The sequence below is a fragment of the Dermatophagoides farinae genome, chromosome 2 (genome assembly GCF_024713945.1).
Source record: "Dermatophagoides farinae isolate YC_2012a chromosome 2, ASM2471394v1, whole genome shotgun sequence".
Lineage (NCBI taxonomy): Eukaryota > Metazoa > Arthropoda > Arachnida > Sarcoptiformes > Pyroglyphidae > Dermatophagoides > Dermatophagoides farinae.
Genome location: NC_134678.1, coordinates 8,286,604 through 8,311,099, shown reverse-complemented (window position 1 = coordinate 8,311,099; position 24,496 = coordinate 8,286,604). Strand labels below are relative to the sequence as shown.

Genomic DNA, 24,496 nt, shown 5'->3' with positions numbered 1-24,496 from the left:
GACACTGGATGGATAAAATTTATCAAACATTGCAGAAAATGAAAAATGAAAAATTTGGTTGCTGAACTAAGCGCAAAATTCATCACAAACTTTAATCACTAAATAGACAAAAATTCAAAATTACAATCGAATCATATCATCATTGATGAATGGACTTTTCAATTGCTCAATAAATTGCCATTTCGGCCGGAATTGCACTTGAATTATCAGTTTTATATGTTTCTTCCACCGCATAGTAGCTCATTTTTACATTTCCACCATCATGAGTTTCCGTTGTAGGCGTCGAATATGCTGCTGGATACGATGAGGAATATGAAGCGGCTGCTGCTTGTTGCGGCGGTACTCCATATCTCGTCGATGGTATCGATACAGTGGTCGGATATTGGGGCAATCGGCCAATCGCTTCATATGGATTCATCACTGCGGCAGCTCCAACAGTTGCATATTGTTGTGCATAGGAATTCAGTTGCGGTATCAAACTCTGATAGTATTGTACCATTTGTTTGAGATGTTCCAATTGCGATTGTACTGCCGATAATTTCGAATAACCATTGTACAGAGCTTCGGCTGATTCTTGAGAATCTTGACGAACATTGTAATTATGTGGTTTACCATTGCAAACTTCGATGTCTACAAACCAAACAATTACAACAGTTACAAGTTACAAATGTGAATTCCATCAATTCATCAATCATCAATAACATACTTACATCGATAGATAACTTTGGGTTGATTATTAGGATTCACATAGCTTGCCGATCCAGTTTGACTTAGGTATGATGCATAATCTGTTTTCGGTTTCAACAATGGTGGTAGATTTGTCGTATAAATTTTCGGTGTTGCCGGTTGTTGTTGAGTGTAGGATGATGATGTATTCAATTGAGCAGCCTGTGCATTTGTATATGAAGCCGGTGGTGGTGGTGGTGGTGGTGGTGGATTGTTGTTCGCTACAACATAAACATGTCCTCCAGCGTTGGGTTTTTGATTCACAATTTTCGAATGGGATGTATTCGAATGAACCGGTGGCAATGAACTGTAGATGGTGGTGGTGGTGGTGGTAGGTTTACTGTTCAATGATGATTGATCAGCTGAATAGTTTGCGGTAGGTAATGGAGCTAGATATGAATTGATTGGTGGAGATGGATAACTAGCATAACTAGCGTGAGCGTTTACCGAAGGTGGATATGCAGGCACTGGAGCCGGAACTGATGTGTAATTGGAAAAAGTCGCTGCTTTCGGACTGTTTGCCACCACATAGACATGTTCGACGGGCATTTTATTCGGTTTTTTCATATAAGTTTGCATGACAAATGGCTTCGCTGGTATCGGTAAAGGCATTTGATATTGGCCGTGTTGTCGTCGTACAATTGTCTGATCGGAAATGTTTGTATGAACCGTGCGATTCATCTGTATGCCGGGCATCTCTGTCAATTTGATTTCAATGTAATTAATCGGTATAGATCATAAATTCTATGCAAACCTAATGTAAAACTCATATTCTTATTTTTCAATTCACCCAACGAAATTGGTCTCGATCCTAATTGCTCACGAATTTGTTCGACAACTCGCTCGCCAATCTGATCCGGTTGGTTGGGCACAATGAATTGAATATCTTCTGGATTTATCATCACTGAATTGATTAAATCTTCATCGGCCTGTTGTGGCGAATCAGCTGTTACAAAAGCGTTGGCCACCGATTGATTCTGTCCAATCAGATTTAATCGAATTGCCGGATGCATCGTATCGTTTGGTGATTGATTGGGCCATATTATCTGCGAGATTGATGCCATCGTTTGGCTGGAATTTCCAACCAAACCGAACCATATTAATATGATGAACCAAACAAAGTGCAAAGACTGGATTGGACTGTTGGTAGACATTTCTTTTCTTTTCTCTCTTGGTTGTGTTGTGATCGTTGGCTATGGTCGTCGCTATATGTCGTCTAGCTGAAAAAACTCCCGAGTAATGATGATTGATACCCTGATCATTGATTGATTGATATCAATGGCAAAAACATGCAGACATTTGCAAAAAAAAATTCAAACCACTGGATTCAGTGGATCCACTGAATCCACCAAGTTATATGCTTTCTGGATTTTTGTAGTCTGTCCTGAGTTGAAAATGAATGTAATGAAACAAAAACATGATATTTGAATTCTACATTCATTCATTCATTCATCCATTCTACACATCTATGTCTTTCACGCCAACATTGCCATCATATTTTGATTCGAATAAATATATAGATTAAAGATTAGAGATTTTAAGATTTTATTGAAATCATCATTGAAAAAATTTATTTTATAAATAGGGTTTTTGTATTTTTAGAAATTTTTGTTTCCAGATTTCAAATTATAGTCATTTCAAGTTTATTTGTATGCTGCTGGTGCTGCGTATGCCGGGGGTGGTGGTGGTGGTAGGGCTGGAGCGTATGCTGGTGCTGCTGGTGCTGCGTATGCCGGGGGTGGTGGTGGTGGTGGTGGGGCGTATGCTGGTGCTGCTGCTGGAGCATATGCTGGTGCTGGTGGTGGTGGCGGAGCGTATGCTGGTGGTGGTGGTGGTGGGGCGTATGCTGGTGGTGGTGGTGGTGGGGCGTATGCTGGTGCTGCTGCTGGAGCATATGCTGGTGCTGCTGGTGGTGGGGCGTATGCTGGCGGTGGTGGTGGTGGAGCGTATGCTGGTGGTGGTGGTGGGGCTGCGTAATCAGCTGGTGCCGGAGATGTACAGATGCAAATTCCAGGATCTAAAAATCGAATAATTCAGTTAGCAAAAAAAAGTATACATCATCATCATGGACATTAATTACCGTAAGCAGGTGCGGCCGGTGGGGCGTATGCCGGTGCTGCTGGTGGGGCGTATGCTGGTGCTGCTGGTGGGGCGTATGCTGGTGCTGCTACTGCTGGAGCATATGCTGGTGGTGGTGGTGGTGGGGCGTATGCTGCTGGTGGTGGTGGCGGGGCGTATGCTGGGGGTGGTGGTGGAGCATATGCTGGTGCAGCTGGTGCAGCATAAACTGGGGCCGGGGCATAAGCACCACCATAGTTTCTCATATCGGCATCTTTGCCATCGTTTGTTTCATTAGCTGCTCTCATGAAAACTCTACCTACAAATCGAAACGAATGAATGGAAATTCAAACCATCAGTCATGTGGCAAGGATTATACAAGTGATACATACTGGTCATTGTTTTGTTCGTGGCTGTTTTGTTTAGATCGGCGTGTCATGTGTTGAGAGAAGAAAAACAGACTTATAATCAATGAAATCGTAATAAAATTCAAAACTTACGTCCACCCATTTGGGCAGATGCTAAGCCAGCCACCATCAAAGTGGCGACAATAATTCGGAACATCATTGTGAGTTTAGGAATATATTGATTCCTGAATAACCGGAAAAGGCAATCGGATTTGGGTTTCAAACGTTTGCTGCTGTTGTCGGTTGTTGTAATTTAGTTTGTCTTTTGCAAAAATGCTTCGATGATTCGAATGATTTCCTACCATCGAATGGCTGAATATTTATATGAAAATTGATCATCATCGCCAATAACATTGCAAAAACATTGGTCAAATAGATGCATAATGCTTGCATCAGCATTGCCAAAGTGTTCATTTGATAATGACTTGCTGATTCTTGGATTTATTTCAAGAAATTATCGGTGATTTTCCTTGAATTGATGAACAATTTGATTGAATTCGAATCTTTTTTGATATCGATAGTTTGCGATTCTCATATGCCGATAGTATCATTTATTCGTCCTTCACTATCACATGTATCGATTCTGTGCTTTGTATTCATTGAATTTCAATATATAATTTAATGAAAATGATATAAATATAACAACATAAAGAGATAATAATAATGGCTACATTTCAAACTGGACGAGATCGTCGCCGTTTATTGAGCTATTTGGCCAATAATAAATCAACGAAAAGTTTATCAACAAAGAATGATGATGATGATGATGATGATGATAGTAATAAAAGGAAAAAGCGTCGTCAGCAATGTGCACAATTGGTGAACAAAATCGATCGCAAAGATAATGAACGAAAGAGCAAAACTCATGATCATTGCAAGAATAGAATGAAAAAATTTAATCGTATATCTGTGGCTACAACTAAAAATGACAATGAGCAACTGGAATTGCGTAAAGATGTTGAATGTTTTCTACGACAACACCAAAACATGGAAAAAATCAATCATTCTGACTGTGATGAGGATTTTGAATTGGCTCATTCGAAAAAATTCAAACACGATGATGATGATGTGGAACAATTCGAACAACGAAGTCAAATTCTAGCACAACGTGCTCACCAGACATTATCAGCATCAATGTTTCGTTATTTGAATGAATTCCTCTACACACATTCATCGTTTGAAGCGAGAAAATGTTTCGATTCGACCAAATTCCAGAAATACCATCAAGCCTATGAACACATCATGCAACAATGGCCATTGAAACCGATAGACTACATTATCGATCAATTGAAACAACGAATTCGACCCACCCTTATGAATCGATTGGTTATGGCCGATATTGGCTGTGGCAGTAAACCACGAATCGCTCAAGCTTTTCCCAATTGTACTGTCTATTCATATGACCTTTACTCTGGCGACGATTCTTCAATAATATCAGCCGATATGTGCCGTTTACCATTAGATAGTGACCACTGTGATTATCTAATTTATTCATTATCATTGATGCCACAAAATCTTGCCGACGTTTTTCGCGAATGTAATCGTATTTTAAAATCATCAAATGGTTATGCTGTGATTGTCGAAGTTGCATCTCGTTTTGCTGATTTTGGTAAAAATAACAACACAAACCACACAACATCTGGCAAATCTTTGATGGAAAACCAAAAGCAAAAATTTGCTGCTGATTTTGAGAATTTTGCCAAACATCTGCGTCAACATTATGGCTTTCAGTTGATTGAATATTATCTATTGCCGCCCAATGATTACTTTGTTTATTTTATTCTGAGAAAAATTGAAACCATCAATCTTACCGGATCTCGAGGACCTATGATGATACAACTGAAACCTTGTGTTTATCGTCATCGAGAACCACCGAAACAAAAAAACGATTGAAAGTAAATAATTTCTTTTCTTTTCTTTTTTTTTTGCAAAAAAATGTTGACCATAAATGCAATATTTTTGTATTTGAATATTTTTTTCCTTGCAAATTCAATAAACTCGATACAGATTTTTACATCAAAACATAGAGTGCCAACGATTGTCATCTATATCAACGATCATCATGATGGTACGGAAACCATTTCTCATAATGTTCGAAATACATCGAACCAAAGATACGGCAGAAATTGGCATTCAAAACAAATTTTTGTCCGTTTACATCATCATGTTTCCATTCGACATGATGATGATGAAAATTATCAGCTGAGATTGGTAAATGGTACCAATCGACATCGTACCATTCATGTACGGAGATTCAATTTGTCCAATTCAATTTTACATTTCCCATCATCAACATTCCAAACCATTGAATCGAAATTGGCCACCAATCAATCGATTCGAATGATTCGTTTTCAGGATACGAACGTGACAACGAATCAAACCAGTCAAATCTATACAAGTCGTGATTATTCTACATTTTTGTTGGTCACCATCGATAATGGACAAAATGTAAATAATGGCAATGACAGTGAATGCATGATCCGCATGTACGGTCTGATCGATAGTCAAATGATGATAATGCCATTACAAAATCAATCGTCGACAAGTAATTTTCATCGCATCACCAATGGCGAACAGTTTGGATCTTTGTTTGAAAAATCAATAGTAACGAGTAGCAATAATCTATTGTGGCAATCATTGGCAATTCTAAAACAACCACAACCCATTCACCACATTTATCCGGAGATAACATTGCTGATCGATTATCGGATTCATCGAATGGCACATGAAAAAAACGTCCAATTCACATGGCGTTATGGGGTCATGTTTGTGCAAATGTTGCAATCGCTCTTTTTTCGGACAATCATCAATCAGAATTTTCAAATTCATTTACATTTGAAACAGATTCTGGTGGCCGAACAACCATGGCCATTCGAATCGATACGACCACAGTTAAAAGGATCATTGGCCAGTAATAATAAAACCGCAAATCGTCCATATCTAAATGCCTTACATGCTTTACGAGCATTCGGCCATTGGATCTACAATCATACGGCAGATGTACAAAGTGATTTGATTCTAATTCTAACCGGTCATGATCTCTGCCTCGACGATGACCATGATGATCATTCATGTTCATATTCATCGGTAAAAGGTCAGGCGATAGTTGGTGGTGCATGTCGTCATCATCATCATCATGAACGTCGTCGTGCACTCAATCTGGCCATTGTTGAAGATAATGACCTCAAAATGGTGGATGGTCTACATGCAATGGCACATGAAGTGGCTCATCTCTTTGGAGCCGTACATGATGGAGAATGGCCATTGACAACGATTGGCGGTCCAGGCGGTACAAATTGTCGTGATGATGACTCATTCGTAATGAGTATGGATCATGGATCGATTGTCGATCCGACAACAAATCAATTACGCACTGAATGGTCGAAATGTACATTGGAACAATTTCAACATTTTTTCTCAAAACCACACTCTATCTGTCTTTTCAATGAACCGACAATAAATAAATGATAAATGATATTGATAAACCAGTTTATTTATTTAATTGATTCAATTAATCATTAATTGATTGATTATAGAAATTGTTCTCAATCTAGTCAAGTACTAGGGACAACAATTGATTTTGTTTGCAAAATATCTTTGGTTTTGTTTTCAGTCCAGTTCAGTTCAGTTCAGTGACGATTGCAACTAATCAATTCAATCGTCGTTGTATTGTATCAATACTTTCACAACACTTTGGTCGTTACCGGCTGAACCAAGTAAATGAAACGCTTCTAATGCTTGTTCAATGGGAAAACGTTGTGTAATCAATGGTTTTACATTGATTTTACCACTGTCAATCAGTTCAATTGCCAATGAATAGCTGCAATTAATCAAGAAATCAATTAACAAACAAAAACCAATTATTGGATAAGAAAGATTGGGCTTACTCGTCTTTAATGCGACAAACACCAATCAAATCAATTTCTTTCATGGTCATTGTCGACAATGGGATACCGTTCGAAGGTGGTCCAAGGCCCACGATAGCAATGCGACCACCGTGTTTAGTTGCGTGAATGGCCATCGATTGTGATGATGCAACGCCCGTACATTCTAGCGTAATATCTGGTGGTCGACCCATCATCTCGACAATGTGTGCAGCACGATCTTTTTCATTCAAATCTTTTTGTGACAAATCAATCCAATAACAATGATCGGCACCCATTTGTTGGGCCAAATCTAAACGAGTCTGTTTGATATCGGTCACACAGACACGATTCGAACCAAATGCTTTGGCAGCCAACATGGCCATTACACCAACTGGACCGGCACCACAGACTAGAACCGAATCACCGGGTTGAATCTTGACCCGACGACAAGCATGAATCACTACAGCCAATGCTTCAATCAATGCACCTTCTTCCAATGAGATGGAATCAGGTAATCTGTAAAAAAAATGAATGTCATTTCATTATCATTAATATATACACCACCACCAGTACTGACTTGAAACAGAAATCTGCACGATGTGTGTAATAACGACGTAATGAACCGTCGGAATTCGGTAGGCCATGTGATTGTTCATTGGATACCGGACAAAGATTGTAGCGACCTGAACGACATCGGTCACATTTCAAACACGGGATGGCCGGTTCAACAGCAACACGATCACCCGGTTTTAGATGATGAACATTGCAACCACATTTCATGACCACAGCCGATGGTTCATGACCCAAACAGAATGGACGTTGCAAACGGAAATCAGCTACTTGAGCTTGACGCCATAAATGAAGGTCAGTACCACAAATGCCGGTACTATGCGATCGTAGTAGAACTTCTATTCAATAAACAACAATCATTAGTGAATCATCAATTAATCAAACATCTTTTTCACCATCATTCTCAAGCTTATCGGGTAACGGCCACTGTTCAAGACGAATGTCGTTTTGGCCATACAGAACTACGGCAAGATTTTCCTTATGAAACAAGTCGTTTGATAATGGGGTTGCCATCTTGTCCCAGTTGATCTGTATCGAGAACAAGAACAAAAATGAACCAAAATTAGAATGACAACATATTGCAAAGCAAACTACATACTGACATTCTATTCTTGTCAGGTACTTTCCTCAGCAACAACTATACCAAGAATGACAACCAGACAAACACACACACACAAACAGGATTCTGAAAGAATCAGATCGAATGATTTGGTGTGAGTGTTGAAAGAAAAAGTACAAATTTCGCCGATCACAAGGGCAATTCGCCGCAATGGGATGAGAAAATGATGTAAATGAATCAGATTGTTGCATCACAAAACAACAGACAATTATATAGCCTATGGTGTATCCACTGGATACTGTACACAGAATCCTGCCAATAGTATTCACTTAGCCAATTCTCATCACCATATTCACTGAATGAACACATGCATGAAAAATGCAACTATCGACATATGGCGAAAAAGAACAAAACAAAACTACATGGACCAGAAAAAACTATGAATCCGTTTCATCATGATTGCAAATTGCAAATCTAAATAAAGATCATCTGCAACTATTCACTAGAATCACTTTCTTTCATTCGATCGAATTCAATTCAATCACAATCGATCGTTCGATACAATTAATCATTAAACATACCTTGCAATTGTATTTACTTTTTCATCCATTTTCAATAGAAATTGCCATTTTTTTCGAAATTTCATTTCCATTCGAATGTTTATGTGTAAACAACACAGATTTATGCCCAAATCATAGCTCACAAGTTGTTCAAATCGGATTAATTTACAAATCAATCATTTATCATTTTAACAAAAAAATGAGAAAACATTTCTTTGACGTCAATTTTTTTTTTGTTAATAAAACAATGCCTTGTCTGCCGTATCTCTTGTTAGTACAACATTGTCGATGGAATGGGAAAATCAACAAACTTGTCGTTCGGCGTTATATTGTTATATGCCGAGTTAGTCGTTTCGAAGACAATGAATGTGAACATGTCGCCCACCTTTGCTTATTGGTTGCATTATTCATTCTATACGATTGTTATCATCACTATTCCCGTGTTTTACCTACCACTTTTATTGCAATTGAATCCGTTGGCAATAGCCTATCTAATATGGTATATCTATGATTTTCCCACTTGTGATCGTGGTTCTCGACCATGGCCATGGTTACGAAGCCTAGGGTTCTGGTCATATTTTACCGATTACTTTCCAATACGTTTGATTCGCACGACAGCATTGCCATTATCGGCCGATCGGAACTACATATTCGCCTGTCATCCACATGGAATATTCAGTATCGCCACCGTTCATTCACTCACTACTGATGGTCAACAATTTTCACGACTATTTCCCGGTCTCGATTCACATATGGTTACCGTATCTCAACAATTTTGGCTGCCATTCTATCGTGAAATTCTTCTCGCATTGGGCTATTGTTCGGCTAAAGCCCAAAGTATTGAATACATTTTGAAACGGAAAAAATCAAACGGACAAGTCGTAGCCATTATGATTGGCGGCACTCGTGAAGCTATTGAATGTTCGCCACAACAATTAGTGATGATCGTTAAGAAACGTCGTGGTTTTTTACGTTTAGCACTGAAAAACAGGTAAACATAAAATACTATGCTATATATAGACGGACGTATAGTTGCATTCAATTGTGCTATAATCGAACAGAGCATCCATTGTACCCGTTATATCGTTTGGCGAGAATGATCTCTATCACAATGTAGATATGCCCAATTGGCCGTGGATAGAGTCGGTACAAGAAACAATAAAATCTCTACTTGGATTTCCATTCAAATTGTTCTATGGAAATTGCCTGTTATTTCCTCTTCGAAAACCAGTTTGGACTATTGGTAAACAATGATTAATCTGACACTTTTACTTGACAAATCAAATATTTACTTAGAAATTGCCTTTTCTTTTGTTTGACAAAAACAGTCGGTGAACCAATCTTGATCGATGAAGAAATATGTCAACCAACCGAACAAGACATTGATCATTTACAAAAACAGTACATTGAAGCCTTACGTAGATTATATGAACAATACAAACATCAATGTAATGGGGATTGCCACATTCAATTGGTGATCAAATAGGCTCAACTTGAACAGGAAACAATGTCAACCATCAATCCAGATTGAATCGTTGGCTTGCAATTACTTTTCTCTGCTTCATCTCTCGAATCTTTTTCTTCATTCGTCGTAATTTGGCACGTTGCATCATCATTTTCAATCGTGAATTTCTTGTCATTGCTTTCTGCATTTTACGTCTATTAAACGCTTTCAATTGAGCATCGGACATTAATTCATCGAGAATAGTTTGTTTCCTCTCGCGACGTGTTATTCGTCCGGAATAATAATCACTAGCCGTTTGCTGCACGGTACCAATCTGGAAATATTTGGACCTCTCGTCCATCTCATCATGGCCAGCCGAAATCTGACTTGATTTTTTATAAAATTGTTTCGGATTCCATACACGACGCATTTTCAATGCCATTAGATCTTTTTCCATTTCTTTGCTAATCTCTTCCACGCGTGGCATATTAAACCATTGTGGCAATGAACGTTTTCGCTGTTCGCAAAGAATTTTCTTTCGTTGTCGCCGCGATACCCGTAATGGTTTGATCATCAGTTGTTGTTCAATATCATCGGTTAGTGTAGTTTTCGATTGTAAATCTTTCGTTCGATGATTCATCACATTTTTATTCAATCGTTTACGTTGTTCAATTAAAGGTAAATCAAATTGAAGATAAGGTTCATCGTTTTCGTTTTGATGATGATCACCGATTGATGTACCGAATACATGTTTGAATTGTTGGGAAATATCTTTTACATTTTCATAGTCATCATCGACGTCGATGCCAAGTTTAAAGTCTTCTTCAGTCAGGCCAATATTTTCCCTGTTATACATCATCATCGACAGTTCATTGTTTGATGTATTTCTCGTTCGAATTTTCAATTGTTCAAGTTTGAAAAAAACTAAACATTCATTGATAGAGTACAATCATCAATCAATCAATCAATAATAATCAACTTACTGTCATCCATGTTGATGGTCTTTAGGCATTCTAAATTTGAGAATTGTGTATGCTTTGAGACAATCGATTCGAAACGATTTTCCAGTATACGATCATTTGGATTCAATAATAGGTAGCCACTTTTTACATACATTTTCGAAGAACGCAACGACGATAACGAACTTTCACTACAATTGGATTCAGTTTCCGAACATCGATCCATCATCATCATAACTCGATTCACGGCCAATGAAACAAAAAACACCATGTGCACGATTCGAGACTTGAGATTTTTTTGGCAAACTTTTTCTCATCAAATATTTCCGAAACATTTCCGAAGCCTTGATTGTGAATTGATATAAAATTTTTATTTTCATTTCGATTTCCATTTTCATTTCCATTTTTTTCATAACAAAAATAAATAAATGCAAAGAATCAAAACAGGTAATCATTTGTTCAACAAAGAAGGTTTTCAAGGTCAGTGAAATTAATTTAAACAAAATCACTGATTTACAATTCTGAACAATTAAAATCGCCTGCTTAGGATACAAAGTCCAAGCGTTGAAATGATGAAAAAAGTCATGGGCAATGTAGATAATCGTAGATATTCTACACGTTTCTGTTCTTTTTGTTCATTGATTCGAATCCATTTTCGTGATCGTCGTACGGCAGCACGCCAATTTTCGATTCGTTCTTGACGTTGATCTTCATCCAATTCCGGTCGAAATAGATCATATTGAAGTTTCATCGTTTCATTGATTGGTTCACATAATAATTGTGCCGTTGATTTGGGCGGTTGTGATGTTGATGATGATGATAATGTTGATGATGGTGATAGTGATGTTGTTGTTGTTGTTGTTGTTGTTGATGATGATGATGATGATGATAGAAATGATGATAGTTGTCGTTTTATATGATCGAATGTTGAATCTTGTTGTGGTTGTAATTTATTGGAAATATTGCCATTGCATATTTTTCCATTATTCATGGCTGACTGATTATTATTATTAAAATTAGTTGCTAAAATGTCATCATTAATTTGGAGTTGTTGATGATTATGGTCAGCTTTCAATAAACGTTCCCATAGACCACAATGATGACTGGCAACTAATGCAGCACCAAATGCTGTTGATTCAGCCATTTTTGCACGTAGAATTAGATTGCCGGTAACATTGGATAGAATTTGACATAATAAATCATTGGAGCTCATACCACCATCAACACGGATACCATAATTGAGGCCATTACGCATGAGGCAAAGTATATCGTTTGTCTGATAGGCAACACCTTCCAATGTAGCTCGAACTAGATGAGATTTTCTCGTAAATTGTGATATGCCAATTATCAAACCGGATGCATATGCATCCCAATATGGGGCATATAAACCTTGGAATGCTGGAACAAAATATAGGCCACCTGAATTGGAATCCATTCGGGCTAGATCTTCAACCTGGCCATAATTATCAATCAGTTCAAGATTATCACGTAGCCATGTAATAGCTGCGCCAGCAATGGCAATCGATCCTTCCAACGCATACCAAGCCATTTCATCACCCAATTTGAATGCGACAGTAGTCAACAGTTTATGACGAGCTTCTTCCGGCACATTCTTGTATGCACCATGCAATGGTCCTGGTCCGATATTTTGCATAAGAAATGCTCCAGTACCATAGGTAACTTTAATCTGGCCAATGCTTAGGCATTTCTGGCCAACAAGAGCTGCATTTTGATCGCCAATCACACCGGTTATTGGTATCGACCTGAGTGGTCCATTTTGTATCTCGCCAAACATTGAACTGGATGGCTTTATTTCTGGTAGAATCGAGATTGGAATCTTGAAAAAATCACATAACCATGCATCCCATTCAAGTGTTTCTAGGTCCATCAATAATGTACGACTTGCATTGGTAACATCGGTCAAATGTTTGCCAGTTAGATTCCATAGCAACCACGAATCGATTGTACCGAACATTAATGTACCAGCCAGCATTGATCGACGAACTTCGGCAACGTTTTTGATAAGCCATTTTATTTTTAGCGCACTAAAATATGTCGATATCGGTAGGCCGGTTTTACTTTTGAGCCAATTCATATCACGTCCTGGCACTCGATCGATTACGGTCTCAACTAGATCACTAGTACGATTATCAAGCCATACAATCGAATTATACAATGCTTTTCCTAGGATTCAAATCATTAGTCATATCATTACTCAACAACACATACCTGTTGTACGTTCCCAGAGTATAGTGGATTCACGTTGATTCGTAACGCCAACACAACGGATATCGGATATTTGGAAACCCAATTCAGGAAGTTTTTTCGCAACAACATCTATACAACGTGTAACCGATGACAATATTTCGGCAGGATCTTGTTCCACCCATCCTTCATTTGGATAGATTTTTTTTATTTCAATCTGATGATATGTGACCAATTCACCGGTTTCAGTGGAAAAAACTAAAAACCTTGATGATGATGTTCCCTGATCGATTGCAGCCACAAGTCTATTCGATCGTATTATTGTGTCACCATTCTCATGATGATGATGATTGTGGTTTGTTTGATGTCGTCCATGATGATGATCATCCTCTGCTTCGAGTATGATGGATGATGAATATGACATGTTTTGACCGTTCAATGATGGTTGATTCGGTAATGATGAACTTTCTAAAAGCATAATATTATTATTATTATGTTATTTCAAATTCAATCAAACAATCAATTAATCACGCTAAACGCAGTGTAGATCTTTTCTGTGCTTTCATGTGATAACCCAATGATTTGGTTCGAATGCAATTCTATTTTATATGTGTGCAAGTGGTAGTGAACAAACGCACCGACATTGAAAATAACCAGAAAATAAAAACTTTGATTTCACGACCAACAAAAGGCAGTGGTCTTCAACCTTTTTTTTCTAGCAAGAAAAAAGTCCATGTGAAACACATCAGACGACAGTTGAAAATCACTGATGTTTATTTTTCAACATGATCAAATCATTGAACGCTTGTTACGTTGTTAATCATCACCACCATCGAGATAAATAATTGTTATCAGTCAACAAAATGGAAAAGAGAATCTTTTTTCTATCTTGAATCAAATTAGAATTGCCCAAAAAACAACGACAACATCGTGATAGTGTGTCAACGATGATGATGATCAGGATGATAATGTGAATGAATGGAAAACTTTTCTTGGCAAACAGCCCAATCGATTGATTAATGTCAAACGACAACAAAATAAGTGATTGAAATGTAGAAATCATCTAATGTCATAATATTTATCTCAATCAATGAGTGCGCGAGTGATGAAGAAAATACGACAAGGTCAACCTTGACATTGATAATGGAAAATACCGATCAACATCACCATTTACGTATACAAAGTAGCCTATAGCATATATCCTGAATAAAGCTTGCTACATTCACAAGATTATCGACGTATTTCCGGTCATGATAAAAACACACACACACACACGCACACCACCATATCTGGCAGCATTTCCTTTGCACATCAAACTGGCCAATAAATGAATGAATCCGAAAAAGATTTAAACATTTCAATCAAAATCCTACCATAATCCAAAGGTCTATTTTAATGGTTATTAATGTTTTTTTTTGGAAATTTTCAAGTTCAAAGTTGCCGTATCCTGATTTGATTCGATTGACAACAACAACATCACAAAATAAAATAAAATAAAAATAAAAAAAACAAAAATTACTAATAACTAAATCGATAAAAACTTTTTGATACGGCAATGAAACTAGTGAACTCTTTTTTTTGCTTGTTTGTTTGATTGTAATTCGTATTTTGAATATGATTATCGAATCTAATCAAAAGGAAAAAATGCTCGAAAACAGCAAACGAATCTCTAAAATTATCGGGAAATTTTTCTATTTTTCTACAAATTAATCTTAGCATTTGATACACACACACACACAGAGAGAGAGAGAGACCTGTATATGCTTGTTTATCAAGTGGTTATTGACAATTTTTGTTTTTGTTTTCGTTTCTTTTTTCAATTTGAATCCAATTCGATTCTAGATATTTTCATTTCGATTCGACTTAATTAACCGATTCGTATCATGGGATTTTTTTACAAAATTAACTAATAAATTGAAAAAAAGGAGATTTTTCCAATCCAAATGACAACACCATTCATTCAATAAAACACAATCATGTGACTATCAAATGGTTGATTCATCACACACGAAATGAATGAATCAATTAGATTGTACCGGATATATTGGAGTAGGCAAGTGATTAGAAAGATAACCTTCAAGTTAATGTTTCATTCTTTGACAATCAATTTCTGGTTTTCTCTGCCAAAAATACTCCTCAATTGGAAAATTACTTATTTATGAGTTTGTACATATCTCTTTTGTCGACTGAAATGAAAAACTTTGTTGTTAACTAAAATTAACAACACACACACACACTCATAGAGTGGAGAAAAGATATTATCTGGTCGATATTAAAATTCTCTGGAAAATGTGAGTCGTGAAAAGAACAAAATGATGGATCGACCACGCTAGAAATGATCTTATATAATCCTTGGATCATCATTACGAAATTGTGAAACGAAAATTCAATTATTCATTTTACTCTTACGGATCAATTATTACAATCAATCAATGAGAATGAATGGAAAACTAATTAAACTTTTGCTTTGTTTTTTTTTTGTTGAGACAAAAAAATATACAACACATTGGGATTAACGGTGCTTACATGGATTCATATATCTAATGAAATAGACAGATTCTTCTTGCTAACTCGTCATTTGGAATTTTGATGTATTTGTTGATCATACGTTTTTCTTCAAAAGATTTATTTCTCTTGATTACACACACATACAAAGACAAGCACACTTATTTGAATGTCGTTCTCATATCTAATCATGACAAATGAATCAATCAAATAGTGAGAAAAATCGATAAACAAGATAACATGTCCAATATCCAATAATTCTATATGGACTATTTTTGTTTCTGGTATTTCTCATCATCAATAATCAACAATGAACAATGAGACAAGATAGAAAATCACATGACACTTACTTGTGATGAATGATGAATGATGATGATGATGATTATTTCCAATGAATATCTTGTCAGTGACTATAAACTTGTATATATCACGACAGACTTGTGTTGATGATATGTGAGCTCACAAATGACAAATTGGTCGTAATTTTGACAATTATTGGTGAAATTTGGTCAATTCAATGAATATAAATGCAAATTTTCTTTTCGGCGGGCCAATCAATCAATAGATCTATGCTTGTTTTATTTTCATCCAACCACGTTTCTTCGTCTCCGTTGTATTTGGCTTTGGTTGATGATTCGATGCGGCAGGCGAATCTGGAGTGGTTGTTTTCGATGATCATATGTCCAATATAACCATCATCATCATCATGGTGATGAATGAAGCTCGTCTGTTCGTTGGATGAATGAATTTTGTTTTTTTTTCTGGATGTATATGCTTCTTCTTCTTCTTCAATTTTACCGACAAAAAGTAAGCAACCAGAAAAAGCAGAAACCTGGATGTGTATTATGTTGTAGATAGATTCATTGATTCACAGAGAGAAAATGACTAGAATGTTTGTTGGGTACAACAAACGAGAGCAATGCGATATATATTTCCAATATATATTCTTCAGCGCAGGCGACAAAATCTATATAATCACAAGAATGGTCGATTTTGATGATATTGTAGTCGTGCATGATACTGCAGATACTGCTGAATGAATGGTGATCACATTTCATGTGTATGTGATCACCATTCATTTTTTAGTTTTCAATTATACAACAATACATGCTTTTATATGGATTATATGGATTCCACACTTGTGTAGAAGTTTGCAAGGCACACTGGTATTTTCCCAAAAAAAACAACAAGCGAAAAATTGAGAGAAAGAAAAAGACTACATCATCATCATCATCATCATCATAGGTTATATAGCATAAAAAAGATGATGATCATATTTGGATGATGACGATGATGACGAAATTCGACACTCGAGACGTCTATCTTTCTTTAGTTTTTGGCTAATTTTTCTTTCTTCCAAAACATCATATGACTCGAACGATGATGCATGATGATGAAGATGTAAATTGCAATGAAAAAGGCTGAAAATACGATTAATTTGTCCGATAAGGAAGAAATAATGTACTGAACGTTGATGAGGATGACCATCGATGTTGTGATTGAAAATGATGATAAAATGGTCAAAAAAAAAGAAAAGGAAAGAAATGAATTGAAATGTTTGCCTCTCACTTTTCAAGGTTACAATGTTTTCTTTTTTGTCTTTGATGGAATTCTGTTCATTTCCAATGTCAATTTTATCAAATCAATGGCATTTTCCATTCTTCTTATGTTTGTTTTTTCTTCTGATTGTAACAAATAAAATAAATATTATCGAATCGAATGACAAACAACGTAAATACCTGTTTTTTCTGAGTAAATTACATCTTTTTCGTAAATGGCCATAAAGATATAATCTGATAAAAGAGATGCTAGATTGAAACTTTCAAATTGAAATGTTCACTTGAAATGTGCGATGCAATTTCATAATTATAAAATTCCAAAGTTGAAGATGGTAATAACAACAAATGTTCAGTGACCCTTTCACTTTTGCAATTGATTGATGAAAATTGTCTGAATTTCATTAATTATTAATAATTAACAATTAACAATAATAAGTGATGATCAACATTATCATGATCATCATTTCATTTGTTCGAATGATCAATAGAATTGAAAAGTGATCACTAGATGGCAAATTGGTAGCCAAAATTTAAATTACACACCGACAACAATACCATCTACGTACCATTGATGTAATTAATAACAATACAAATGATGATGATGATGATGACGATTAAATTTCAATTACATTACATCATACAAATACTAATCTAATTCGGGGAAAAATGACAATGGAAAAAAATTCATCAAGTTTATTAGTTTATTAGTTTTTTGTGAGGATTTTCCAAAACATAGTGGGAGTACTGATAAACTACCAGATACATCGATGACAAAACAAAGATGGTAACTCCCAAGAGAAAGAAATTGTCAATGCTAAACGATGAATCATTTGATTAAGCAAACAGATTGAGGGCGCTAGATTCTTAAATGAATATATGAAGACGATGGAAAATTAGATTTCATTATCAACCGGTTTTAAGGTTATTGATGATGAATGATGATGATGATGAGAATCAGACACAATGCAGAACACATGATGCCTATTCCACCATCCATTCGATCAACATTGGATTTTCCCGATGCCCAATCATTTGACAGCAACAAAAACATTGCATTCGATTACAAATGTATAGTGCAAATAATTCATTCATTTACATTTGTCATTTGTCATCGAATCGATAAATGATTGATAAATGGCAATCAATTGCAAACTGACCAACTAGATAATCATGGCCGGTCAGTAACACATGTACTCAATATCATCATCATATGACGTCTATTTCATCAGATTGATTGCAAATTCAGAAAATCCGTCTTGATCCATTCATACGAGAATGATATTTTTCATTTTTCATTTAATTTCACTAATAAACAAGAATGAATGACCGAATCATGTGAATTGGTAGGAAATTCTCGATTCGGACTAACACCCACCATAGTTCACTCAACACAATCAAATTGAAAAGGGGAGAAATACAAAAATGAGATCAACAATCAACAATCAACAATTTAAAGAGAAGAACAAACAAGCAAACAAGCAAACCAAAGTTTGATCAAGGAAACGGATGAATGGAATGGGAAACATATCGTTCAATTTGAGGAGAAAATTCATCCTTCAAAATTGTGTGTTGATTGCAATGGATATATCATCATATCCTGGTTTGTCTTCATCCGAACAATGGCTATTCATGCGAATGTGAGTCTTATCTGAATAATTGTTTGGAAATTGACAATCATATCATTGTCACAGTGGCGCTACTCACTACAGACAATTTACAATTTTATATTCTTTCAGTCCATCCATCTATTCTTATTGACTTTGTTCAGCAGTCAATTTGTTCACCGAAAATGTCATGTATCTTCATTATGAAAATTGCAATCAATTTTCTCTCATTCGAAGCTTAGTTTTGGTGTATGCATTGGTTTGATGTAATAATTCTAATGTGTTACAGAGTTAGAAGTTTGGCAAAATGGTCGCTTTATATTGGTGGCTGTGAGATGAAAACGGAATCCTATAAAATGTAAACGAAACATACGATTCACATCCATTCCATTTGTTCAATTCGTTCATGTTGATGTTCACTACACACACGCACACATAGAAAGGAAAATGTCGCCAACAATTAAATTATCACTTACCATTGTGGTCACCTGTTATCTTCATCTAATCATCAATAATTATCCATTGATCAATGCATCCGATATGATGAGCGGGGCAAATTATTATCCCTATGAATCAAATCAATGGCATCTTGATTATTATCCATACGGTGGTCGTGAATCGAATGGACGATTACTCACCGAATCCGAACAGAATGATAATTTCATCGATTATAACGCTGGTTTCAATGCTGGTGGTGGTGGCCGAAATAAACGTGGTGATGAAACATTCAGCACCGATGGTGGTGGTAAAAGTATTTCCAACATTCGAAAACCGCTTCTTTTCAAACGAGCCACAACCAATGTACGAAAACCACTTTTATTCAAACGATTCATTGCAGATTTCAATAAAATTGATTACTCCAACAATCATAAACTATTCGATAAGATCACTGGTGATAATGATAAGGATGATGTTGATGTCCATGATGAGCAATTTTTTCAGCATTTATTCTCCAATACCAACAATCGTCTCGCTTATTGAAATTGATCATTCATTTTTTTTATGTAAATTTGTTTCGTTCGTTTTCGTCTTTTTTTCCAAAATTCATTTTATTTTATTTTATTTATTATCACTGATCACTGAAACTTTAATTGATCGCGATTGATTCTTTTTTGAGTTGAATTAAAAAATCATCATTATATCAATTTAAACATTAAATTAATTGAATAAAGTTTACTGAATCTGGTAAAACGGAAGAGATTTATATCAGACTTGACGTCGTTTACGATTCAAACACACAAGTACAATTTTCGAACACAAGAACAAACCTCACACTATTGAAACACAAACGAGGCTATTGTGTTAAAATAGTGGTCACTATTTTGTTCTGTCACTGAATTTTGCAAGTCACACAATTTGCCAGTGTTGAACAGTTTGATAATCTCTATTTTGCTAAATTTTCAGTTTGGATTCTTTAAAAATCTGAAAAAATGCATGCTTTACGCAACAATGCTCCAATTCAGGATTATTTAACGCCGAAACAAAACCAATTCTCTCCATATACTGACAATGGAGGGTAAGTTGAATGATTCAAATGATTGATATTGGTGTTTTTTTGATCAAAAATTCTAATGAATTTACAGTACCTGTGTGGCCATTGCTGGTAAAGATTTTGCCATCATTGCTTCGGATACACGTTTGTCTGAAGGATACACCATCTATACCCGTGATCAACCGAAAATTTTTCGATTGTAAGTTGTTGTTTTTGATGGAATTGAATTTTTATATTGTAATCATATAATAATTGATGAAATGCTCATCTATTAGAACTGATCAGACAGTACTTGGCTCCACTGGTTGTTGGTGTGATGTTTTAACATTTGTCCGAGTTCTTCAAACTCGTATCAAGGTAATCTCATTATATTTGATTGATGATGATGAATTGAATCATATTTGAAATGCATTAACATTTGTATTTGTAACAGTTGTATTACAATGATCATGGTAAATCGATGAGCACTCAATCGATCGCTCAATTGGTATCGAACATGTTGTACAGCAAACGGTTTTTTCCTTATTATGTATCGAATATGGTTGTCGGTTTGGATGAAAATGGTGCCGGTGCCATCTATGGCTATGATCCAGTTGGAAGTTTTGATCGTACCCGATTTTTGGCCTGTGGAAGTTCCTCACCATTGATACAACCATTATTGGATAACCGAATTGGTCATTCAAATCAAACAATCTTGGATCAGAATTCGGAATTAACATTGGACACGGCTACCCGACTCATAAAGGATAGTTTCATATCGGCTGCTGAACGTGACATTTATTGTGGTGATGCTGCATCCATTCAAACAAACACCAAATCGAAAATGGACAAAGGTTTCGACGAGGAACATTTTTCACTTCGAAAAGATTGAAAACATTTCTTTTTTTTTAAATTATCAAAATTGAATAAATAAATTTTTATTGCAACTTTATTTGTAATCCATCTATCATCCATAGAAATTGATACCGGTATTTTTTGCTATCCAGTCAATATATTTAGAGACACGAGTGAAAACATCCGGATATCCGGGTACAGCACATGGAATCGAAAATGACACGATGCCGATCTGGATGGCACGATTTCCATCCTTCAGGATCAATGGTCCACCAGAATCACCCTTTTTAGAGAGATAAAGAGAGAGAGAGAGAGAGAGAAATGAAAAATGTCTTGGTTACAAAATTCAATTCAATAGGAACAAGAATTACCATGCAATTTCCACGATGAGATCGTCCAGCACAAACTTGATTAGTTGTAACCTGTATGACTCTGCTGAATGCCTGATGACAGGTGTTGTGATCGACAATCATAAGATCAACACGTCTCATCAGTTCCGGTGTGATACGATTATCTTTGGCAACGAAACCCCAACCAGATGAGCTGACCATTCCTTCATATTCATGTTGTGTTTGCCGTGATAGGCAAATATTGTTAATGTAGATTTTATCCTTTTGGACATAGCTTATTGGTCGTGATAGATGTAATAGGGCTATATCATTCTGACCAGTACGTTGTCGCCATCCTTCATGTACAATGATTCGGTCCACGGCTATTGTAACAGCGTGTTCTGTGTCCGGTGATCGCCAATTTGTTGAACCGGCCATTATTTGTATCATACCCGGTGAATAAATGCTTTTCATGCTTCTCATGCAACAATCAACCAATTGATTAATGAAACAAATCAAATTCAAATCAATCAATTCATCTTACCTTTCAACACAATGAGCAGCAGTCATGATCCATTGATTATCGATAATTGATCCGCCGCAAAAATGTTGCCATTTCCATTGCCAATCTTGATTGGTAATCGGCGGTCTAGGTTGACGAGTAGGAGGCATTGGTGATGGTTGAGGTCTTGGTCGTGGTGCTGACGTGGGAATCGGTAGGATTATGGGTGGCATTCTTCTTGGTGGTTGTGATGTTGATGGTGGTGACCATGTTGGCAATCTAGATATGGTTGGAATCGGTGGTGGCATTGTTGGTTTACTTGCCGTCGACCATGTCCAATGTTTTGGCGTTGTAATTATCATGGGTGGTCTGGGCGATGTCATTATTGTTGGAAATGATGATTTCATCGACGATGATGATGTTATCCATGGAGGCAACGATGATGGAAAAGGAGGAAATGATACTGCTGGTGGTGGTTTAGACGTTGAAATTGAATTTGTAGGAAATGGATGAACGGTTGTCGTTGTTGTGGACATTGTTCTCGTAGTCGTCGTCGATGTAGTTAAACGTGTTGGCCAAGAACTTGTTTGAATTGGCGGTGGCCGTGATGGTGGATATTTTGGTGAATCAATATGGCCAGATTGTGGTGGTGGTGGTGGTGGTGGTGGTGGAAATACATGATCAGGCGGGAATGTAGGTAAAGGTGGATAAAGTGTTACTTTCGATAATTGACCTTCAATAATAACCACGTTGATTGGTGTGGATGAGGAACTATTGGCGCTTGGTGGATAAACACTGATGATGGGAACATTGGATGAATTGGAGGAATTCTCCAGCCATTTTTGTATCTGTTCATCGCTATAATTGGCACCACGTAATAAATCTTCAATCAATATATTCATAGGACTTTTTTGCCAATAAAGTTCATTACTAAATGGTTCTTCATCATCATCATCGACAATCGTTTCCGAAGAAGACGGTGGCAACAATGATGATGGTGATGCTGAAACATTACCCATATTGGTCATTCGAACTCGAACTCGTCGTTGTATGGATACCTGCCAGGGAAATTCACCAATAGTGGCTATCTCTCCGTTCACGATACGTGTTTCAAGAATATTGTTCGGTAAAGTAAATTCTCCACATTCTAATGAAACTGAAAAAAGGAAATTGAAACAACAATCAATGAAAAAAAATCAATCAAATTCTTACAGCAATGGTCGAATAGTGAGCAATAGGAATAAAGTGCAATTATCAATAGAATGCCAAAATAGCGATCCATTGTCCTGAATGTTGGACGTTGAATGAAAGGAACAAACGGAAATGGGAAGCTCGATTATTTTTTGTTGAAGAAAATTCTTTCCCTGTCTTGATTTCTTTAGATGGATATTTCAACAAATCGATCAAAGTATCACATGAAGAGATCAATCAACATAACATGACTATTATGCATGACTGGTTGGTGTATGAGCGTGAAACCTGTATAAAATGTTGGGTTTCGGTTTTTATACGACCAAAACGAAAGCCGATAACCCAACCACATTCCTCGAGATGATGACCACCACGACAATTTTAGCTCCATTTCAGTATCGACTTGTTTTGATTCGAGCATCAAATCGTTTTCGGAGCATTAATCATTTGATCAAGATGGAAAAAAGAAAAATATTTTTCTTTTTTTTTATCTACAAACATTATACCACAGTTGACCTGTTGAACATTAACCAAAGTTCTGAAAAAAGAAAAAAAAGATTTGCTTATTTAATTTAACCCAACATTATTATTCACATTACCCCCTTGTGCCCTTTTTCGATTTTTTTCTCTTTCTTCCAAACATCGTTCTGGTCGAGTCCAGTTTTTCAAATCTGGTTGATGATAACAAAAAATTCCTTCACATCGAAATCATGAATAGATTGATGACCAGAACCAGACATTTGGTATTTGAGAATTTCAATGTTGGTTGATTGTTGAATCAATGTTTGTTTCGTTCATCATTTTCTTCTTGTTTGCATGGCCAATTCATAATTTAATGAATTAATGGCAGACATATAACAAAACAGGTTTTCTAATTAAAAATATTTGAAAATCAAAATAAAAAAACATTGCATTTATTTTCTCTCTCTCTCTCTCTCTCTCTTTCCGATTGAAATCCAACAACTTACATGAACTTGTTAGTTATTCCTCCCACCATTGGGAATGAATGGATTTCAATTTCATTACATTCCAGGAACAACAAGTAATAGCAGCAGTTTCTCATTAATCAACAGCAAACACGTTCTATGACATTCACTAGATGTATGTATATTGCTGCAGTAGTACG

At 36.3% G+C, this 24,496-nt stretch overlaps 11 protein-coding genes across 17 annotated transcripts; 5 read left to right on the top strand and 6 right to left on the bottom strand.

The window, feature by feature from the left end:
* Window positions 1-53: 53 nt before the first annotated feature.
* Window positions 54-2,215, bottom strand: LOC124498623 (uncharacterized). Its single transcript, XM_047062409.2, has 3 exons — window positions 1,481-2,215; window positions 711-1,424; window positions 54-630 (listed from the first exon to the last, which is right to left on the bottom strand). Exons 1-3 carry the CDS (start codon window positions 1,878-1,880, stop codon window positions 167-169), a joined length of 1,578 nt encoding a protein of 525 aa, XP_046918365.2. The 5' UTR covers window positions 1,881-2,215; the 3' UTR covers window positions 54-166.
* A 39-nt stretch (window positions 2,216-2,254) lies between these two features.
* LOC124498635 (uncharacterized) lies at window positions 2,255-3,495 on the bottom strand. The gene is made up of 4 exons (XM_047062424.2): window positions 3,285-3,495; window positions 3,177-3,197; window positions 2,807-3,103; window positions 2,255-2,743 (listed from the first exon to the last, which is right to left on the bottom strand). The coding sequence occupies exons 1-4, from the start codon at window positions 3,349-3,351 to the stop codon at window positions 2,370-2,372; spliced, it is 759 nt and encodes a 252-aa protein (XP_046918380.1). The 5' UTR covers window positions 3,352-3,495; the 3' UTR covers window positions 2,255-2,369.
* A 359-nt stretch (window positions 3,496-3,854) lies between these two features.
* LOC124498626 (ribosomal RNA-processing protein 8) lies at window positions 3,855-5,306 on the top strand. The gene is made up of 2 exons (XM_047062413.2): window positions 3,855-5,086; window positions 5,199-5,306. Exon 1 carries the CDS (start codon window positions 3,855-3,857, stop codon window positions 5,082-5,084), a length of 1,230 nt encoding a protein of 409 aa, XP_046918369.2. The 3' UTR covers window positions 5,085-5,086; window positions 5,199-5,306.
* Window positions 5,307-5,800: 494 nt separating this feature from the next.
* Window positions 5,801-6,676, top strand: LOC124498624 (A disintegrin and metalloproteinase with thrombospondin motifs like). Its single transcript, XM_075728873.1, has 2 exons — window positions 5,801-5,968; window positions 6,036-6,676. Exons 1-2 carry the CDS (start codon window positions 5,939-5,941, stop codon window positions 6,657-6,659), a joined length of 654 nt encoding a protein of 217 aa, XP_075584988.1. The 5' UTR covers window positions 5,801-5,938; the 3' UTR covers window positions 6,660-6,676.
* Window positions 6,664-8,861, bottom strand: LOC124498630 (sorbitol dehydrogenase). Of its 5 annotated transcripts, none has more exons than XM_075728877.1 (5): window positions 8,768-8,861; window positions 8,023-8,155; window positions 7,635-7,965; window positions 7,079-7,573; window positions 6,664-7,011 (listed from the first exon to the last, which is right to left on the bottom strand). In XM_075728877.1, the coding sequence occupies exons 2-5, from the start codon at window positions 8,138-8,140 to the stop codon at window positions 6,846-6,848; spliced, it is 1,110 nt and encodes a 369-aa protein (XP_075584992.1). In that variant the 5' UTR covers window positions 8,141-8,155; window positions 8,768-8,861; the 3' UTR covers window positions 6,664-6,845. The 5 variants fall into 5 exon arrangements, with proteins under 5 accessions (XP_075584992.1, XP_075584990.1, XP_075584993.1 ...); XM_075728875.1 differs by lacking the exon at window positions 8,768-8,861 and adding an exon at window positions 8,226-8,732 and having other exon boundaries at window positions 7,635-7,962; XM_075728878.1 differs by lacking the exon at window positions 8,768-8,861 and adding an exon at window positions 8,230-8,731 and having other exon boundaries at window positions 7,635-7,962.
* A 10-nt stretch (window positions 8,862-8,871) lies between these two features.
* On the top strand, window positions 8,872-10,440 carry LOC124498632 (2-acylglycerol O-acyltransferase 2-A). The gene is made up of 3 exons (XM_047062420.2): window positions 8,872-9,737; window positions 9,808-9,989; window positions 10,075-10,440. Exons 1-3 carry the CDS (start codon window positions 9,040-9,042, stop codon window positions 10,230-10,232), a joined length of 1,038 nt encoding a protein of 345 aa, XP_046918376.2. The 5' UTR covers window positions 8,872-9,039; the 3' UTR covers window positions 10,233-10,440.
* Window positions 9,993-11,420, bottom strand: LOC124498631 (uncharacterized). Its single transcript, XM_047062419.2, has 2 exons — window positions 11,174-11,420; window positions 9,993-11,114 (listed from the first exon to the last, which is right to left on the bottom strand). Exons 1-2 carry the CDS (start codon window positions 11,418-11,420, stop codon window positions 10,264-10,266), a joined length of 1,098 nt encoding a protein of 365 aa, XP_046918375.2. The 3' UTR covers window positions 9,993-10,263.
* A 78-nt stretch (window positions 11,421-11,498) lies between these two features.
* Window positions 11,499-19,786, bottom strand: LOC124498568 (putative glycerol kinase). Of its 3 annotated transcripts, none has more exons than XM_075728866.1 (4): window positions 19,661-19,786; window positions 19,499-19,588; window positions 13,379-13,822; window positions 11,499-13,333 (listed from the first exon to the last, which is right to left on the bottom strand). In XM_075728866.1, the coding sequence occupies exons 2-4, from the start codon at window positions 19,521-19,523 to the stop codon at window positions 11,679-11,681; spliced, it is 2,124 nt and encodes a 707-aa protein (XP_075584981.1). In that variant the 5' UTR covers window positions 19,524-19,588; window positions 19,661-19,786; the 3' UTR covers window positions 11,499-11,678. The 3 variants fall into 3 exon arrangements, with proteins under 3 accessions (XP_075584981.1, XP_046918307.2, XP_075584982.1); XM_047062351.2 differs by lacking the exons at window positions 19,499-19,588; window positions 19,661-19,786 and adding exons at window positions 16,210-17,541; window positions 17,599-17,647; XM_075728867.1 differs by lacking the exons at window positions 19,499-19,588; window positions 19,661-19,786 and adding exons at window positions 16,210-16,826; window positions 16,971-17,525.
* On the top strand, window positions 18,744-20,173 carry LOC124498637 (uncharacterized). The gene has a single exon (XM_047062426.2). It carries the CDS (start codon window positions 19,470-19,472, stop codon window positions 20,001-20,003), a length of 534 nt encoding a protein of 177 aa, XP_046918382.1. The 5' UTR covers window positions 18,744-19,469; the 3' UTR covers window positions 20,004-20,173.
* Window positions 20,174-20,347: 174 nt separating this feature from the next.
* Prosbeta6 (proteasome beta6 subunit) lies at window positions 20,348-21,440 on the top strand. Its single transcript, XM_047062425.2, has 4 exons — window positions 20,348-20,538; window positions 20,606-20,713; window positions 20,790-20,871; window positions 20,948-21,440. The coding sequence occupies exons 1-4, from the start codon at window positions 20,453-20,455 to the stop codon at window positions 21,383-21,385; spliced, it is 714 nt and encodes a 237-aa protein (XP_046918381.2). The 5' UTR covers window positions 20,348-20,452; the 3' UTR covers window positions 21,386-21,440.
* On the bottom strand, window positions 21,391-24,454 carry LOC124498608 (uncharacterized). The gene is made up of 6 exons (XM_047062398.2): window positions 24,339-24,454; window positions 23,970-24,241; window positions 23,392-23,908; window positions 22,222-23,335; window positions 21,720-22,152; window positions 21,391-21,631 (listed from the first exon to the last, which is right to left on the bottom strand). The coding sequence occupies exons 3-6, from the start codon at window positions 23,459-23,461 to the stop codon at window positions 21,461-21,463; spliced, it is 1,788 nt and encodes a 595-aa protein (XP_046918354.1). The 5' UTR covers window positions 23,462-23,908; window positions 23,970-24,241; window positions 24,339-24,454; the 3' UTR covers window positions 21,391-21,460.
* Between the last annotated feature and the right edge of the window lie 42 nt (window positions 24,455-24,496).

Coding starts and splice junctions, on each gene's coding strand:
- LOC124498623 (XM_047062409.2), bottom strand. CDS start 1,880: ATGTCTACCAACAGTCCAATCCAGTCTTTGCACTTTGTTTGGTTCATC. Junction 1,425..1,480: donor GAATATGAGTTTTACATTAG/GTTTGCATAGAA, acceptor TCAAATTGACAG/AGATGCCCGGCATACAGATG. Junction 631..710: donor ACCCAAAGTTATCTATCGAT/GTAAGTATGTTA, acceptor TTTGGTTTGTAG/ACATCGAAGTTTGCAATGGT.
- LOC124498635 (XM_047062424.2), bottom strand. CDS start 3,351: ATGATGTTCCGAATTATTGTCGCCACTTTGATGGTGGCTGGCTTAGCA. Junction 3,198..3,284: donor ATCTGCCCAAATGGGTGGAC/GTAAGTTTTGAA, acceptor TAAACAAAACAG/CCACGAACAAAACAATGACC. Junction 2,744..2,806: donor ACCGGCCGCACCTGCTTACG/GTAATTAATGTC, acceptor TTCGATTTTTAG/ATCCTGGAATTTGCATCTGT.
- LOC124498626 (XM_047062413.2), top strand. CDS start 3,855: ATGGCTACATTTCAAACTGGACGAGATCGTCGCCGTTTATTGAGCTAT.
- LOC124498624 (XM_075728873.1), top strand. CDS start 5,939: ATGGCGTTATGGGGTCATGTTTGTGCAAAT. Junction 5,969..6,035: donor GGGGTCATGTTTGTGCAAAT/GTTGCAATCGCT, acceptor CATTTGAAACAG/ATTCTGGTGGCCGAACAACC.
- LOC124498630 (XM_047062418.2), bottom strand. Junction 7,966..8,022: donor CGATAAGCTTGAGAATGATG/GTGAAAAAGATG, acceptor TTTATTGAATAG/AAGTTCTACTACGATCGCAT. Junction 7,574..7,634: donor CGTGCAGATTTCTGTTTCAA/GTCAGTACTGGT, acceptor TTTTTTTTACAG/ATTACCTGATTCCATCTCAT.
- LOC124498632 (XM_047062420.2), top strand. CDS start 9,040: ATGGGAAAATCAACAAACTTGTCGTTCGGCGTTATATTGTTATATGCC. Junction 9,738..9,807: donor CGTTTAGCACTGAAAAACAG/GTAAACATAAAA, acceptor ATAATCGAACAG/AGCATCCATTGTACCCGTTA. Junction 9,990..10,074: donor AAAACCAGTTTGGACTATTG/GTAAACAATGAT, acceptor TGACAAAAACAG/TCGGTGAACCAATCTTGATC.
- LOC124498631 (XM_047062419.2), bottom strand. CDS start 11,420: ATGGTGTTTTTTGTTTCATTGGCCGTGAATCGAGTTATGATGATGATG. Junction 11,115..11,173: donor GACCATCAACATGGATGACA/GTAAGTTGATTA, acceptor ATGAATGTTTAG/TTTTTTTCAAACTTGAACAA.
- LOC124498637 (XM_047062426.2), top strand. CDS start 19,470: ATGTCGCCAACAATTAAATTATCACTTACCATTGTGGTCACCTGTTAT.
- LOC124498568 (XM_075728866.1), bottom strand. CDS start 19,523: ATGAAGATAACAGGTGACCACAATG. Junction 13,823..19,498: donor GATAACAGGTGACCACAATG/GTAAGTGATAAT, acceptor TTATGCTTTTAG/AAAGTTCATCATTACCGAAT. Junction 13,334..13,378: donor ACTCTGGGAACGTACAACAG/GTATGTGTTGTT, acceptor TTTGAATCCTAG/GAAAAGCATTGTATAATTCG.
- Prosbeta6 (XM_047062425.2), top strand. CDS start 20,453: ATGCATGCTTTACGCAACAATGCTCCAATTCAGGATTATTTAACGCCG. Junction 20,539..20,605: donor CCATATACTGACAATGGAGG/GTAAGTTGAATG, acceptor ATGAATTTACAG/TACCTGTGTGGCCATTGCTG. Junction 20,872..20,947: donor TTCTTCAAACTCGTATCAAG/GTAATCTCATTA, acceptor TATTTGTAACAG/TTGTATTACAATGATCATGG.
- LOC124498608 (XM_047062398.2), bottom strand. CDS start 23,461: ATGGATCGCTATTTTGGCATTCTATTGATAATTGCACTTTATTCCTAT. Junction 23,336..23,391: donor CTCACTATTCGACCATTGCT/GTAAGAATTTGA, acceptor TCCTTTTTTCAG/TTTCATTAGAATGTGGAGAA. Junction 21,632..21,719: donor CTCATCGTGGAAATTGCATG/GTAATTCTTGTT, acceptor CTCTCTAAAAAG/GGTGATTCTGGTGGACCATT.